This window comes from Oncorhynchus mykiss, chromosome 15, assembly GCF_013265735.2.
Source record: "Oncorhynchus mykiss isolate Arlee chromosome 15, USDA_OmykA_1.1, whole genome shotgun sequence".
NCBI lineage: Eukaryota > Metazoa > Chordata > Actinopteri > Salmoniformes > Salmonidae > Oncorhynchus > Oncorhynchus mykiss.
The window spans coordinates 13,578,457-13,592,939 of record NC_048579.1 but is presented as its reverse complement, the minus strand read 5'-3'; the positions used below and the strand labels follow the sequence as shown (position 1 = coordinate 13,592,939).

General features: G+C 42.2%; 1 protein-coding gene across 4 annotated transcripts; it reads left to right on the top strand.

Moving 5' to 3' along the window:
• The first annotated feature begins 996 nt into the window (after positions 1 to 996).
• eif5a (eukaryotic translation initiation factor 5A) lies at positions 997 to 9,756 on the top strand. Of its 4 annotated transcripts, NM_001160661.1 has the most exon segments (6): positions 1,644 to 1,669; positions 4,971 to 5,158; positions 6,003 to 6,107; positions 9,119 to 9,242; positions 9,245 to 9,250; positions 9,362 to 9,724. In NM_001160661.1, coding segments are annotated over 5 exon segments (450 nt in total). In that variant the 5' UTR covers positions 1,644 to 1,669; positions 4,971 to 4,990; the 3' UTR covers positions 9,409 to 9,724.
• Positions 9,757 to 14,483: the final 4,727 nt, after the last annotated feature.

Genomic DNA, 14,483 nt, shown 5'->3' with positions numbered 1-14,483 from the left:
GACCTTACATGTTCTGTTTAGAGGTGAATTGGCTCTGGCAGCCAAAACAGCTCAAATACTCCATCTAAATATGAATGGATTCTCAATTGCGGTACAGTTCATATCACATGGAAATTTCACAAATTCTAAAATATACATTTACTGTACACCAGTGGAGGCTGGTGGGAGGAGCTATAGGAGGATGGGCTAATTGTAATGGCTGGAATGGAATAAATGGAACGGTATCAAACATAGAAACCACGTTTGACTCCATTGCAGAGCTCACTTGTTCATTTAAGGGATGGCCTTAAATGAACAAACTCAGCCCACCTGGGGCACCGGGCTATGCAAGACGAACTCAACCAATCACAAAGAAATACAGAATTATAGCCAAATTGGTAAAAGGCTTCAGTGGGGTTAATGTGTGAATTCTGTGATGGCCCAGTATCTACTCATCTTTTTAAACCCCCAGTTCCAGCTGTGTGTGTGCAAGTTGCTGCCTCTATCACTACATTTACAATCCTAAAACATAGCTGTCCCACTACATGGAATTCTATGGCTAAGCTTCCAACATTCTAATGTCAATGGCAAGATAAAGGTGATTTTGTAAATAATAGTTGTAGCCTACGCCATCAAAGTTGGTTATATTATATATAATTTGAAAGGTAATTTCATGACTTTCAGAACCACTTATCAAACAAAGTTTAAAATGTAGCCATTTATACAGGTAATTTTGATATGTATCCTAGAGGTCAAAGTCATTTTCACCTGAAAATTCCAAAAACGTGTCTGATGGATAGCTGTGAATCTAAGCTTTCCAATTATATATGACTAACGGATTTAAGTGAGCAATAACGTGTTATGTACTGACATTGTTTGTCATAGGCTAAATACTTATGGGAGAAATTAAATGAATAGTGATAACATACAGAAGGTTACAATTGCTGCACTGCTATCAGACATTTTCCAACTCTAGGGACAGATATGTTCAAAAAAATCATTATGAGACATCGTCGGCCCAAGTGAGCACGACCTGGCTCCGGGACTAAAGGCGTGCTAATTATCTATCTTGGTCTCCAAACACCTGTTTGTGAATGGAAGGACGCCGCAAGCGGGTCGTCACTGAAAACAAATATTGTTGGCTGCAACTGCGTTAAAACAGTGTACAGTAAGTGTATATTTTTAATTTGTGGAATTATTTTGATGTGATATGAAAGTAGAGGGCTTTGTGTATTTTTTTTTTTAGTGTACCGCAATGGAGAATCGATAATCGATTCGCGTTAAGATGGAGTACTTGGTCGTAAGAGACAATTCGTCTCTAAACAGAACATGTAAGGTCCTTGGACTATGAGGCGCAATGTTAAGCTTCTTTAGTCCATTTTTGGGCTAGAGACTACTAGAGACACATTTTTGGACTACCACTTTAATGGAAGCCATAAATGCCCCCTTATGACTTATTTAACCCTTATTTTTTTTTTACCAGAAATTAACTGAACATTCGCAATTACAGCAACGACCTAAGGGGGATGAATGAGCCAATTGGAAGGTTAGTGTTAAGTTTTAAAAAAACATTACGAGAAATTGTATAAATAGGCGGGGTTTATGATTTGTGGCAACTTGTGACGACCCTACGGATGCCGCAGTAAAATTGGTCGCGCTTGCGCAGTCCCGTTCCTCTTTTTCCTGGAAGGTAAGCGTTGCATGGCGCGTGCTTCTGTTCACGGGGCAAAACATACAACTTTTAGTAGTTTGTCAGTTCATTTTTGACTGGTCATATTCGTCTTAGGTTTTGGTAGTCGAAAGAGGAGTGAAAAGGTCGAAATTAAGTTTGTTTGCTGAGTGTAGGTGCTCTCAGCGATAGGGTGTGGGTCCCATGTTTCTGTATCCACGGCTCTAATGAAGAGGCATGAGGCCTTCCGCGCGCTTGTTGGAAGTTGTTAGTCATCATGTCTTACTGGACATACTAGCCTAGCCAGCTAGCCAAATGTTGACAACTCCGCTAGGAAAGCTAACCATGCTGTAATGTACTTTGACATGAGACTGAACATGCATATAGTTGTGTAATGACTGAAATTGTAACTTTCTAAAAATGACCATTTGTTTAGACAACGTTGTTTTGGTAATCGCTAGCTAACATTAGCTAACTGGCTAGGTAACAATGTGTTCGTAATCACTAACGCTTACTAACCATGTCGTAGCTGGCTGGCTACATTTTAATGATAGTTCGTTGTACAAATATGGGAACGTGTATCTATATTGGCATGGATTAAATGCCAACTACTTATAGTTACCCACACGTTGACAAAATGAGCTTTCCGACAACAGCATGGAATAGTCATTCTAGCTAACAGCAGCACGCTAAACACTTTCATTCTAGCTAGCCATCTGGCCAGTTGGATAACACGTTATCGCTTCTATTTATAAACCAACGAGTCGCTTATTAGTTTAATACTCAAATTTGGTATGTATGTCTTTAAAATCATTAATCGGTGTTAATGTATTCGCCCAACTTGTTCATCAACGTTACCTAGCGTGTTGCCGGGCCTGGCCGGATATATTATTAGCCTCTTTACTAACCTAGGCAAACTTGTCAGAAGTTGGCTGAACGGTATCGCTGGTACTTGTTTATCATTAGCTAGCTGACGTTAACGCAGATGAAGTTGTCGAGGCAATAAATGTTGTCCGGTCGGTTACGAGCGTTCCGGGCCAGGCCTCCGTTATTTACCAGGGCACTATGATGCGTCAGGTTATTGCGCGGCGAACTCCGGTTCTGCCTCCCGAGTCAAGGCGCAGGCCAAACTGGGACACGTGGACAGGGCGTGGGGATGTTTAACCAGAAGAGGTCGGGCCCTGGTCGACTCTTTTCGTCTGATTTGTGAAATTATGTTAAGAGTCACCTTTAATATTGTCTGCAAGCTTTCCACTGGTGCTGGGACGTCCATTCCCACGTTTTCATCCTCCACATCACGTGTATCAAACTCGATCCACGGAGAATCGATTGGTTGCAGGTTTTCGCTCCTCGTACTTGATTGATGAAATAAGGTCACTGATTATTAAGGAACTCATCTCGACTGGTTGTCTAGGTCTTAATTGAAAGGGAAAAGCCTGCAGACACTAGGCCCTCCACGGGATGAGTTTGACACCCCAGCTCCACACGATGTTGGCTATGACGTAGTCCCCATTAGTCATGGATGGATGGGTTTAATAATCATGAAGTCGAGGATGCGATTTGACATGGTCAGGAGCCAAATGCTCAGTAATTTCCACATGGACTATGGTTACATTCACTCTAATATAATGTTGATTATCATGCTTTGCAAAAACAACTAATCCTGGCTGTTTACATGGACATGCCTGAAATCAATCAACTTTGATAAATGCAGAAAATCGTCAATCAAAATAAACGTTCTACCACAGCAGCCATGCTTATGGGAAACCTATTTGATTCTGAGTTCGGACATATACAGTTAGTATGTAAACTAAGACGTATGCTTCTAATTTTTCACAATTCACTTGTGCATAACACCTTAAGCAGACCGACAGTGTCATTGCATCAATGCTGTGTAATAAATTGTCAGAACTTTTCATTATGTAACCCAACATTTTATAGTGAATGTGTGCAACAAAAGTTAAGCATTCACCTTTTTCTACTGTTTCGGTTTAGCCTACGCATATTATTTGTTTGCATACATTTAGGATGAATCCAATGTGCGCACCACCCAGAACACACTGCCTCTGCAACACAATGTTCCGAAGGAAAACGCAGCACTCCATTGGAAATAAATGTAACATGTAAATTGGTTTCATGAGCTGAAGTGAAATATCCCAGGAATTTCCCAAACATACAAAAAGCTCTCATCCCCATTAGTGAGCATTTTCCTTTTGTCAAGATAATCCATCCACCTGACATGTGGCATATCAAGAAGCTGATTCAACAGCATGATCATTAAAGGTGGACCTTGTGCTGGAGACAAAAGGTCACACTAAAATGTGCAGGCTGTCACAACAATGCCATTGGCATGCTGACTGCAGGAATGTCCACCAGAGCTGTTGCCAGATAATTGAATGTTAATTTCTCTACCATAAGCTGCCTCCAACATCGTTTTAGAGAATTTGGCAGTATATCCATCCGGTCTCACAACTGCAGGCCACGTTTTATGATGTCGTGGAGTTATGGTTTGAGCAGACTTAAGCTGCGGACAACAAACATGATTGCATTTTATTGATGGCAATTTGAATGTGCGGAAATACCGTGATGAGATCCTTAGGCCCATTTTTTTTTTAATGTAAAAAATTCATCTGACCAACAGATGCAGGTCTGTATTCCCAGTCATGTGAAATCCATAGAGTAAGGCCTAATGCGTTTATTTCAATTGACTGAATTCCTCATGAACTGTAACTCAGTAAAATCTTTTTATTTTTGTTCAGTATACGTCAGGTGTACCAAAATGTAATGATGCTGTCTGATTGGTGCTGGCACATACGCAGTTCAACTACACTGCTGGAACTCTGATTTTAAACTGTTAAAATGTCTTAATATTTCAGAATATTGCTCACAAAACCAGGTGTTTTTAATCGGCGTATGCTTACCTTGATTCTGACCTTACTCCAATTTAGATGAGCAGAGTAAGGCGTTTACATAATAATAGCCATACACGGCCTACTGCCATGATCAGTTTAATATGGAATTATTAACGTACGTGTTAACACTCATTGACCCTTTAGAACTTGCTGTTCTTGAGCTGAGCTATGCACAAGTCATTTCTCTGGTATTGTAAGTGTTGTGATGTCTTTCAGAATGTCAAGAGTGGACTGAGTTTTGGCACTGTACAGTCAAAAGTTAAATTTTTCTAGTATAGACCAGTGGATGTATTGCCAGTGCGGTAGCTCAATCAGGGATGTTTCTGATCAGTATTCATACGTCATTGAATTGAAATGGCACTGCTGTAGCTGTAATTGCCTGTTCTGACCAATTCATCTTCCCCCTGCAGTGCCCCTAATCCATCGCACCATGGCAGACACTGATCTTGACTTCACCACCGGAGAGTCTGGCGCCTCCGCCACCATTCCTATGCAGTGCTCTGCCCTGCGAAAGAACGGCTATGTGGTGTTGAAGGGACGCCCTTGCAAGATCGTGGAAATGTCCACCTCCAAGACAGGAAAGCACGGACACGCCAAGGTAGGGATTGACTGGACATGCGTACAAATACCAAACTCTAGGAATGTCCAGCAGTATTGGGGAATTTGGGTGATCTGATATTGGGTGTACATTATTATTATTATTATTATTATTATTATTATTATTATTATACCTTTATTTCAACAAGGAACACAGACTGAGACCAAGGTCTCTCTTACAGCTGGGCCCTGCGTATACATGTTTACGCATACAGTTTAGGTACAATGATTAAGAAACTACACAAGACAAACAAAACGATCACAGATAACACACAAAAATACAGCAGCAGATTATTACATGTACACACAGGTTATTCCCCTAACCGCACAAGAACCTGCATTACCCGAAACCGTTACAAGCAAAATAAAAATAAATATCCTCCAATAAATGTTTAAAATGGGCGACAGGGGGACAGTCAAGTTTTAAGTTTAGTCTGCAGGCTATTCCATAAACAAGGAGCGTAACAGGAGAAGGCAGCCATACCCAACTCTGTTGAAATCACATGGGCCTCAAGTGTAATCCATGCTTGAAACCTGGTTTTAGGAATTATAATTATAATATTGATGAGTGATGATAAAGGAGGTAGTTTATTCAAAGTGTTTTATAGACAAACACGAGAGCATGTTCTCGTCTCATGGACAGCCCAGATTTTGATATAAAACAGTTGAGTTCTGTAACCAGCACCCATAATAGTACATGCGTTGTCCACATCTGTAGTAATTTACCCATATAAGGGCTTTGTCTGAATTCTCCAATCATAACTTTTGACTCGTCAAATGAGGTTTTACTTAGCATGTTATGACACTGCTGTTAGTGGTGTAGTAAAACTCTCTGTCCTCTTTAGGTTAACATGGTGGGCATTGACATCTTCACCAACAAGAAGTATGAGGACATGTGCCCCTCCACCCACAACATGGACGTGCCCCACATCAAGAGGAATGAGTTCCAGGTCAGTGTGAGCTCCCTTCCTGCCCAGTGAAGATTTTCCTATGCCACAAAGGGTTCTCTTATCCAACATGTTTTCACATAATTAGAATACCAGTTAACCTCTTGCCTACTAATTCAATAAGGACTTGACTAATTATATCAGGCCACTACTCTCCTAGAGACTAGCAAATCCACTTAACACTGCAGTCACTGTCTGGTGTCAATCCAACCACAGTCTGGGATAATAAGGCTAGAAACTCCCAGAAGACTGCCTGTGTAGTTTTGTATTTGGGCAGGTCACAATGGTTTTTCAGCCGGTCAGTGTGTATGGGGACTTGTGAGAACTGCTGTCATCCTTGTCCAGAGATGCTCTGCTCTGAAGTAGTTGCTGAGGCATTGGGAAGTTGTTTACCGGTTGGTTACATTATCTAGGGGAAGACCTATGTCACAAAGCAGGATCAAATACGTTGGTATATGAATGCCCTGACTTCTGCAGAGGCTGTATCACAGTAAATGCTACACGGCCAATGCAGAGGCCGTATCACAGTAAATGCTATGCGGCCAATGCAGAGGCCGTATCACAGTAAATGCTACGCGGCCAATGCAGATGCCGTATCACAGTAAATGCTACGCGGCCAATGCAGAGGCCGTATCACAGTAAATGCTACGCGGCCAATGCAGAGGCCGTATCACAGTAAATGCTACGCGGCCAATGCAGATGCCGTATCACAGTAAATGCTACGCGGCCAATGCAGAGGCCGTATCACAGTAAATGCTACGCGGCCAATGCAGAGGCCGTGTCACAGTAAATGCTACGCGGCCAATGCAGAGGCCGTGTCACAGTAAATGCTACGCGGCCAATGCAGAGGCCGTGTCACAGTAAATGCTACGCGGCCAATGCAGAGGCCGTATCACAGTAAATGCTACGGGGCCAATGCAGATGCCGGATTGACCATGCAGAGCCTTTAAGGTATGGTCAATTGGGTGCCTCAGTGCTTCTCACTCATTCTGGGTACTTCATTTAAACACATTTGATCACATATTAAAGTGGAACTGACTGCATTTTGGCTAAATTAAAAAAATAAAAATCTGTTCACATAAACCCCCAGGAAGAATGACAAGCTAGCACTTAGATATGGTCATCTTGATAAATTAGAATGTTTGGGAATGATGTATGCTAAGGCATTTGTGAAAATTCTATAGCAATATAGAATGGGAAAGTAGCTTTGCATTCGAACAATTAACACTGGAGTCTATGCAGACCGGTGCACCATATTCAACCAGGGCTACAGTAGACCTTTATGCAAACAAGCCATTTGCCATAGAAGCCTGTCATCGTCTTGAACTGGACTGTGTGTTTACAGGCAGTTGGGCCTGTCATCATTCACTTTGAACTGGACTGTGTTTACAGGCAGTTGGGCCTGTCATCATTCACTTTGAACTGGACTGTGTTTACAGGCAGTTGCAACAGCACAACTTTAGGTCATTAGAACACATTCACCAAAAGCCACAAAATACACCTGAATGGATTTCTGCAACTATGTAAATACCACCTTAGTCCTCTTACATTTGGGAACTTGACAGTCCTATTGATCAAACAACCATAAAGAGGTAAGCTCTCTCTCTCTCCCTCTTATGCACATCAACAACTAATGCTAGCCAGAGCAAGATGAGCTAAAATCTAGCGAAACATTAGATAAATCCTGTCAAACTGTTTCTGCTAGTTGGCTGTCAAAATTTGCACTGATAAACTATGGGGAATTGTAGCTTACTCAGCTTGATTGCAGGCAAGCTGCAGAAGGACAACTGGCTAAATTTGGCTAGCTTGCTTGCTAGCTACTTCCAGACACAAATGAGACCACCTCTCTGACCAGTTTACTTGCTGTAACAGAGCTAGTTAGCTAGGCTGTTTGCATGTTATCTAGAGTGTTCTTGACTGGCTTTTTGCCTACCTTTACTAACACCAGTCATATTCAGCCCGTGTTTTGCGTTGGTAAATTAAACAGTTATTCTGCGCTCTGAAACAAAGACTGTGCTGGTATCGGAGCTGATAGCATATCTTTGTCGTTGGCAAATCCACTCTGGATAAGTTGTTTTAAGTTGTTGCTCACTAACCAAATGACACCTGCATATCTAGCTGTGTATATCCACCAAGAAATGATATTGGGGGGGAAGAGTTGGTAACTCACCCACTCCAATGACATCCTCCTAGCAGCTAGCTAACGTTAGGCTCCGTGTTTTTAGCTTGCTACATAAATAGATACGCCACGTTATGACTGACTTGTGATCATTGCCCTTGCTAGTTTCATTGTATTGACATTCCCAGCCTTAGTTACATTCATCTGTTTCTGTCCAAAATATTGAGTCGTGTAAACTGACAGTGCATCCTGAATAGAGGCAGAAAACGATGTACCAGGCCAGCTGTGATTTACAACCTTATAGCAATATTTTTTGGCACTACCAAGAAATGTTTTGGTGAATTATATTTATCATGCATTGAACTACCTCCATATTTTCTGACAACAATGCCTTAGTGTACATCGTGGAATGTTGAGTCAAATATAACCTACTTTTAAACCTCTTATAAAGTTGGTTTTGTAGCATAAACTGGGAATTAAATATTTTAGATTTGTTTTTTCATATGTGCAAAGTAGTTAACGCTGTCAGTTCCACTTAATGTAACTGTAAATTGTATATTTGCTCACACTGGTTGGCATTGGAGCGTTCCCCTGTGTTAATGCACGACGATCACCCAGCACTGCACCCAATACCCGTGGTGTGAGTGTGAATGGTTCTTGCTACAGAGATCTCCTTGGAGATGGCCGTTACACCACAGTGACCAGGTCACACACCTGATGTGATGGCTAACAAAACAAATTAACACACACTTCCCAACATGTTCACCTCTCACACCATCGCTTGTCTTTATTTTTCTTATTGCGTTCTGATCTGCACGGTGACTAAAATGAAGACTACCTGGAATGTGCCTTCATGTGTCCGACTGTAGATGTAACATGGTGCTTGTGTTTCCAGCTGTTGAACATCACTGATGGGTTCATGTCCCTCATGGGTGACAATGGAGACGTGAGGGAGGACCTGCGCGTGCCTGATTCAGACCTGGGCAAGGAGATTGAGCAGAAGTTTGCCGCTTCAGAGGATATCCTGGTGAGTCTGGGGGTGTGTGTGCATGTTTTGGGTGGTGTGTGTGTGTGAAGCGTGACCAGTTTGTTTTGGTTAGTGGTGGTCTTAGCCTTAACCAATCATATCTGTCTGCAGGTCTCTGTGCTGTCTGCTATGGGGGAGGAGTGTGCTGTGGCCATTAAGCAGATGACCGGTGGCAAATAGAAAGACAGGACTGACCTGCCCAGGCAACAAACTCCACCCACAACCAGTCTCTAGTATTCTTATTGGTTCTTCTGTCACCAAAGCGACGGCCTTCACAGACAACCTCAATCATTCTGTTGTGATTACTCCTTTGTTTTTTCCCCTCTCGTTTTTTGGTTTCTCTCTCTCCGACGCTGTCGGACTGTCCCAGCGTTACTGCGGCACGCTCGCTGTGTTGGCTGGCATTCTGCCGGATCACTGAGGTTTTGTTTAGTTCTACATAATCTACTATATAAAGAAAAGTACTTATTGGTGAAATATAGATTCTTTTTTTGACTTCTTCCTCATTCCTGTTTATTTTTGCCTTCGAGATGTTTGTCTTGCCACATACATTCCTGAATGTTTAAAATAATGATGGGATCCAGCTTTTTTATGATAAGTTTTTTATATTCCTTATAATTGAGCTCGTCTGATGCCTTTTTAGAGGGAGGGGGGAGCTGTTTGAATGGTGGGAGGGGGGGCTTGGGGCCCCTTTTACTGACATTGAACTACGTTAGGGTTGTCCCTCTGGCTGCCATACTGCTGCTTCCCAGCATGGCCTCTCTGCTCTGGCTGATCAGACAACTCCGATGCTTTTCTCCCAAACCGTGGGAACGCTGGTGGCTAGCACTTAACAAGCAGTCTTAACAGTACCACTCCAGCATTTCAAAACACTTCGATATGAAGAAAGAACATTAGAGAAAAGATGCTAAATATGGAACCAAACTTCAGTGATTTCTCTTGTCAATGCCGCTCTGTCTGTTTAGAAAGCCGGAGGGCCCAGTGCGCTTGCCTATCACCATGGCAACCTAGCCCCGCCCTGGGCATCCCATAATAGTCGGAAAGAGTGAGGCGTTGGCATGGCGGCGTAGAATGTTCTGGAAGGCATTTTGCAGTGAGGTGTGTGAGGGGCTCGATCGGGGGGGGGGGGGGGGGGGGGGGGGGTGGTGGAGTTGCAAACTTATTTTGTTCACTCGAGGCCTTTGTCACCTGACTGGAGATGGCAAAAAATAATAAAGTTAAAACAAATAGAAAAACAGCCTTCTTGGTGGTGGTTCTGTGTTTGTCTTCACACTAGAATGTTTCACTCTCCAACCAATGCCTGATTCTGTTAAATAATGACACAGGAATGGATAGGTTTCAGCTTTGGTTGTGGACTCTGCGCTGCCCAAGTTGCCTGGGACCATAGTATATCAGTTTGATCCCTGGCAACTGACACATCGGTAACATGACTTCAGCTCCCTCTGCACTGGTCTGAGAATAAGTCTGATGAATCAGAATGGTGGAAGTTGGAAAAGGAGATGAAGCCTTCTGCAATATTGAGTTGTACATCATCAGTTCATCACTACCAGCCTTAAGGGCAGTTCGCTACAGCAGTCTCAAAGCACTTGTACAGCCTGGGTTTGATACCTGTTTTTCACAAGTTTTTATAGGATGGAATGAATAGAACGAATGACTCATTGACTTGAATGGGGATGCCTGTTCTAGTCATTCTAGTTCTATGCATCCTATCCCAATAATTTGATCATCTGGGCCCTGATACCCTGAGAAGTACACTCACTCCACTGCTTCCTGTCCTTCCAGTCTCATGCCCAGACAGAGTACACGGCAAGCTGCAGTAGCAAAGCACTGTAGATATCACCAGTGTTCAGGGCTCAGTTGAGGTTCAATGACTAAGTGAAACTGGCTGGGTTTGAGCCAAGATGAAGCCCTATCCCTGCAGGGGCATATATGGCAGCTAGCCACACCCTGCCGGAATGCCTGACACTGCAGTGTGAAGACTCCATTCTCTCCACACAACAATCCATATCTCATACACAACTCATCTGCATGCTTGAGTGGGGGTCATCAAGGCTCTCAAACCAGGACAATGAGTCAGATCAACCTTAACACTAAACTAGTACAAACACTCAGGCCAGTTTAAGTACACCACCCTGTTCATGAAAATGGATCACTCCTACAGTGAGTCATGTGGCCATGGCTTGCTATATAAAGCAGGCAGGCATCAAGGCATTCAGTTACTGTTCTATATAATATTAGAATGGGCAAACAAGCGGCTGACAAACAACTGCGCACTACAACAGTGTTGTGCAGAACGGCATCTCGAAACGCACAACTTGTTGATCCTTTTCATGGGTGGGATATTACAACAGGCGACCACACTGGGTTCCACTGCTATCAGCTAAAAACGAGAAGTGGCTCCAGTGGGTATGCCATCACCAATACCGGACAACTGAGTGGAAAAACCTTGCCTGGAACATGACAGCGAGTTCAGTTATCTTGAGTTGGCTGCACAGTCCCCAGACCTCAACCTAATGGAACTCCTTTGGGACGAAATGGAACGGGCTGTATCGGTCCTCTAATACAGTGTAGAAAAGACCCAGTGCATTCATTTTGTGATTGCCACGGCTATGTTATCAACACAATGAAGGGGGGAAAAACAATTTATTATTTAAATATTGAAAGTGAATGTGTTACAGAGAGAAACAAAATGGTGCAGTTTCAGGTCATGTTGCAGACATTAGGGACGGGGTGTGAGCGCGTTGGTCTGGGCAGAGGAGATGTAGTCATTTGTACTTTTAAGTGGGATTAAAATGTATTTTAATTGTCAGTAATCTACAAAAGAATCATGTTTAAAGTGGAAGAAAATGTTTAACTTAACCCCCTAGAGTTATTTGCAATCGAGTTACGTAATACAAAAGTCCCAATCACAATCTGTCTAAAATAAAATAATTTTGTTGCGTGGACTGCGTCTCACCAATGGTGACCGTCCGTGTCGGAGGTGTTTGTCAGACCATGAGACATTCCAAAAATCAGTCTTCTCACAAACGTCGGTAGCGTCCAAACGGTTTACCCAGTGATTGACGGATAAATGCAGGAGCTGTCGGTCCATTAGACTATGTTCACCGAAATTCACAAATTATATTATGATATAGACTTAATGGTTTATACACATTTTCCATGGGTTTTAACCAAATGTTCATGACTTATAGCCTACATGAAAAAAGTAACGCATTATTGACACTGGAAAGCTGCTGTCTGATCCCATGTAGACCTACCACCACCTGCCATAGCACCCCACATAGAACTGCACTGTTAGTCACATGTGGTAAACCCCCCCATCTGGATAACTTCTGTGTGTGCAGGTTTGGCTTTTGATCCAGCCCTGAAACACCCAAGTCTGCTTATAAAGGTCCTGTTGAGCAACTGATGTTTAGGCTACAATGTGGTTAGACCAGGGCTTGAACAAACGCCTGCACACCCAGTAGCTAACCTGGAGGAGGGTTGCCACCTTTGATGTAAAATATTCCAACCAAATACCTTTGTCTTTACAAAATCATTCCCTCGTTCAATAAATCAGGGATCAAATGGATAAGGTAGGTCACTTCAAAGCAAGGTACAACTAGACGTGTTATCATATAAGCCTAAAATATTAATGTTTCAGGGGTGATCTATGCACAGCAAGTTTAGTCAGTTAGGCTATTAGAATATGTTGTCGCAATTAAACGGCTACTGTTTAATAGAGGGGAATCTCCATTTTCCAACGGTGCAGATTTATTTAGGCTCTACAGTACCAGTGGGAGGCGACAGCGAAATGAATCCTTAGTTATCTCCCTAGTTAACTATAACTGCTACAAGTAATGTTTTTAATTGGTGATCTAGTTTGGGATTATTTTAAACCTGCTGCTGATATGTCCTCTCTCACCTTGGGCAACCGCCCACTGGCACACACACAGACATGCACTGAAGGGTCATTCTGATAATGGCTGATCTGTCTTTTTTATTGATCAGACATGCACTGAAGGGTCATTCTGATAATGGCTGATCTGTCTTTTTTATTGATCATGTTTAAGTGTGTTTTTATGAATTACATGAACAATTATGAAACGTTTCTTTTTCGTGACCTAACAAACCCTAGTTTAACTATTTGGCACAGCGCATCATGCCATTCAGGTTGGCACATTTTAAATCTGTGCAATCTCTAACAGCCTACTGTCACGCTGTTCCCAGGCCGTCATTGAAAATAAGAATTTGTTCTTAACTGACTTGCCTAGTTAAATAAAGGTAAAATAAAAAAAATTAAAAAACAAAATTCAGGCTAGCAGCAAATGTAACTAACTATTTATTATTAACCCTTATTTTACCAGGTAAATTGAGAACACATTTACAGCAACAACCTGGGGAATAGTTACAGGAGAGAGGTAGGGGGATGATTAAGTAGCCATGATGGTATGAGGGCCAGATTGGGATTTTAGCCAGGACACTGGGGTTAACACCCCTACTCTTACGATAAGTGCCATGGGATAGGCCCACCCACTTGTGAGCCAGGCCCAAGCCAATCAGAATTAGTTTTGCCAATTGTACTATCCCTCAAAACGTAAGATATCTGTGGCATTGTCTTGTGACAAAACTGCACATTTTAGAGTGGACTTTTATTGTTCTCAGCACAAGGTGCACCTGTGTAATGATCATGCTTTTTAATCAGCTTCTTGATATGCCACACCTGTCAGGTGGATGAATTATTTTGGCAAATGAGAAATGCTAACTAACAGGGATGTAAACAAATTTGTGCATATAATTTGAGAGAAATAAGCTTTTTGTGCATATGGAACATTTATGGGATATTTTATTTCAGCTCATGAAACATGGGACCAGCACTTTACATGTTGCATTTATATTTTTGTGCAGTATAAGCATCTTTGCTGACGTGGGCATGTTTTCAATGTAGACTCCTTTTGTCATACAGTATTCCATATAAGGCATCCAGACTTTATGAAAGTTACTCTTAAAATCTGGTAATAAATCAAATCTAGTGATCCATAACTTGACATTGTGGGAGGATGGCCAACCTTTCAATTAATGGCACCCGATTTCTTAGCTGCTATAAATGGTAGGTCACACAGTTTCTTCTGATAAGTCTCCAGTATCAACATTTTCATCAACATGCCTTCACAAGGGCATAACATATGCAAATATGTCCCCTTTTGTGTTTTACACTTCTAGCTGAGGAATTACATTTCTGAGTTGCGTGATA

Excerpts from the sequence above, each read along its gene's own strand:
- eif5a (XM_021562203.1), top strand. Across the intron at positions 5,159-6,002 it reads GAAAGCACGGACACGCCAAG|GTTAACATGGTGGGCATTGA; the intron begins GTAGGGATTGAC and ends TGTCCTCTTTAG. Across the intron at positions 9,251-9,361 it reads CCGCTTCAGAGGATATCCTG|GTCTCTGTGCTGTCTGCTAT; the intron begins GTGAGTCTGGGG and ends ATCTGTCTGCAG.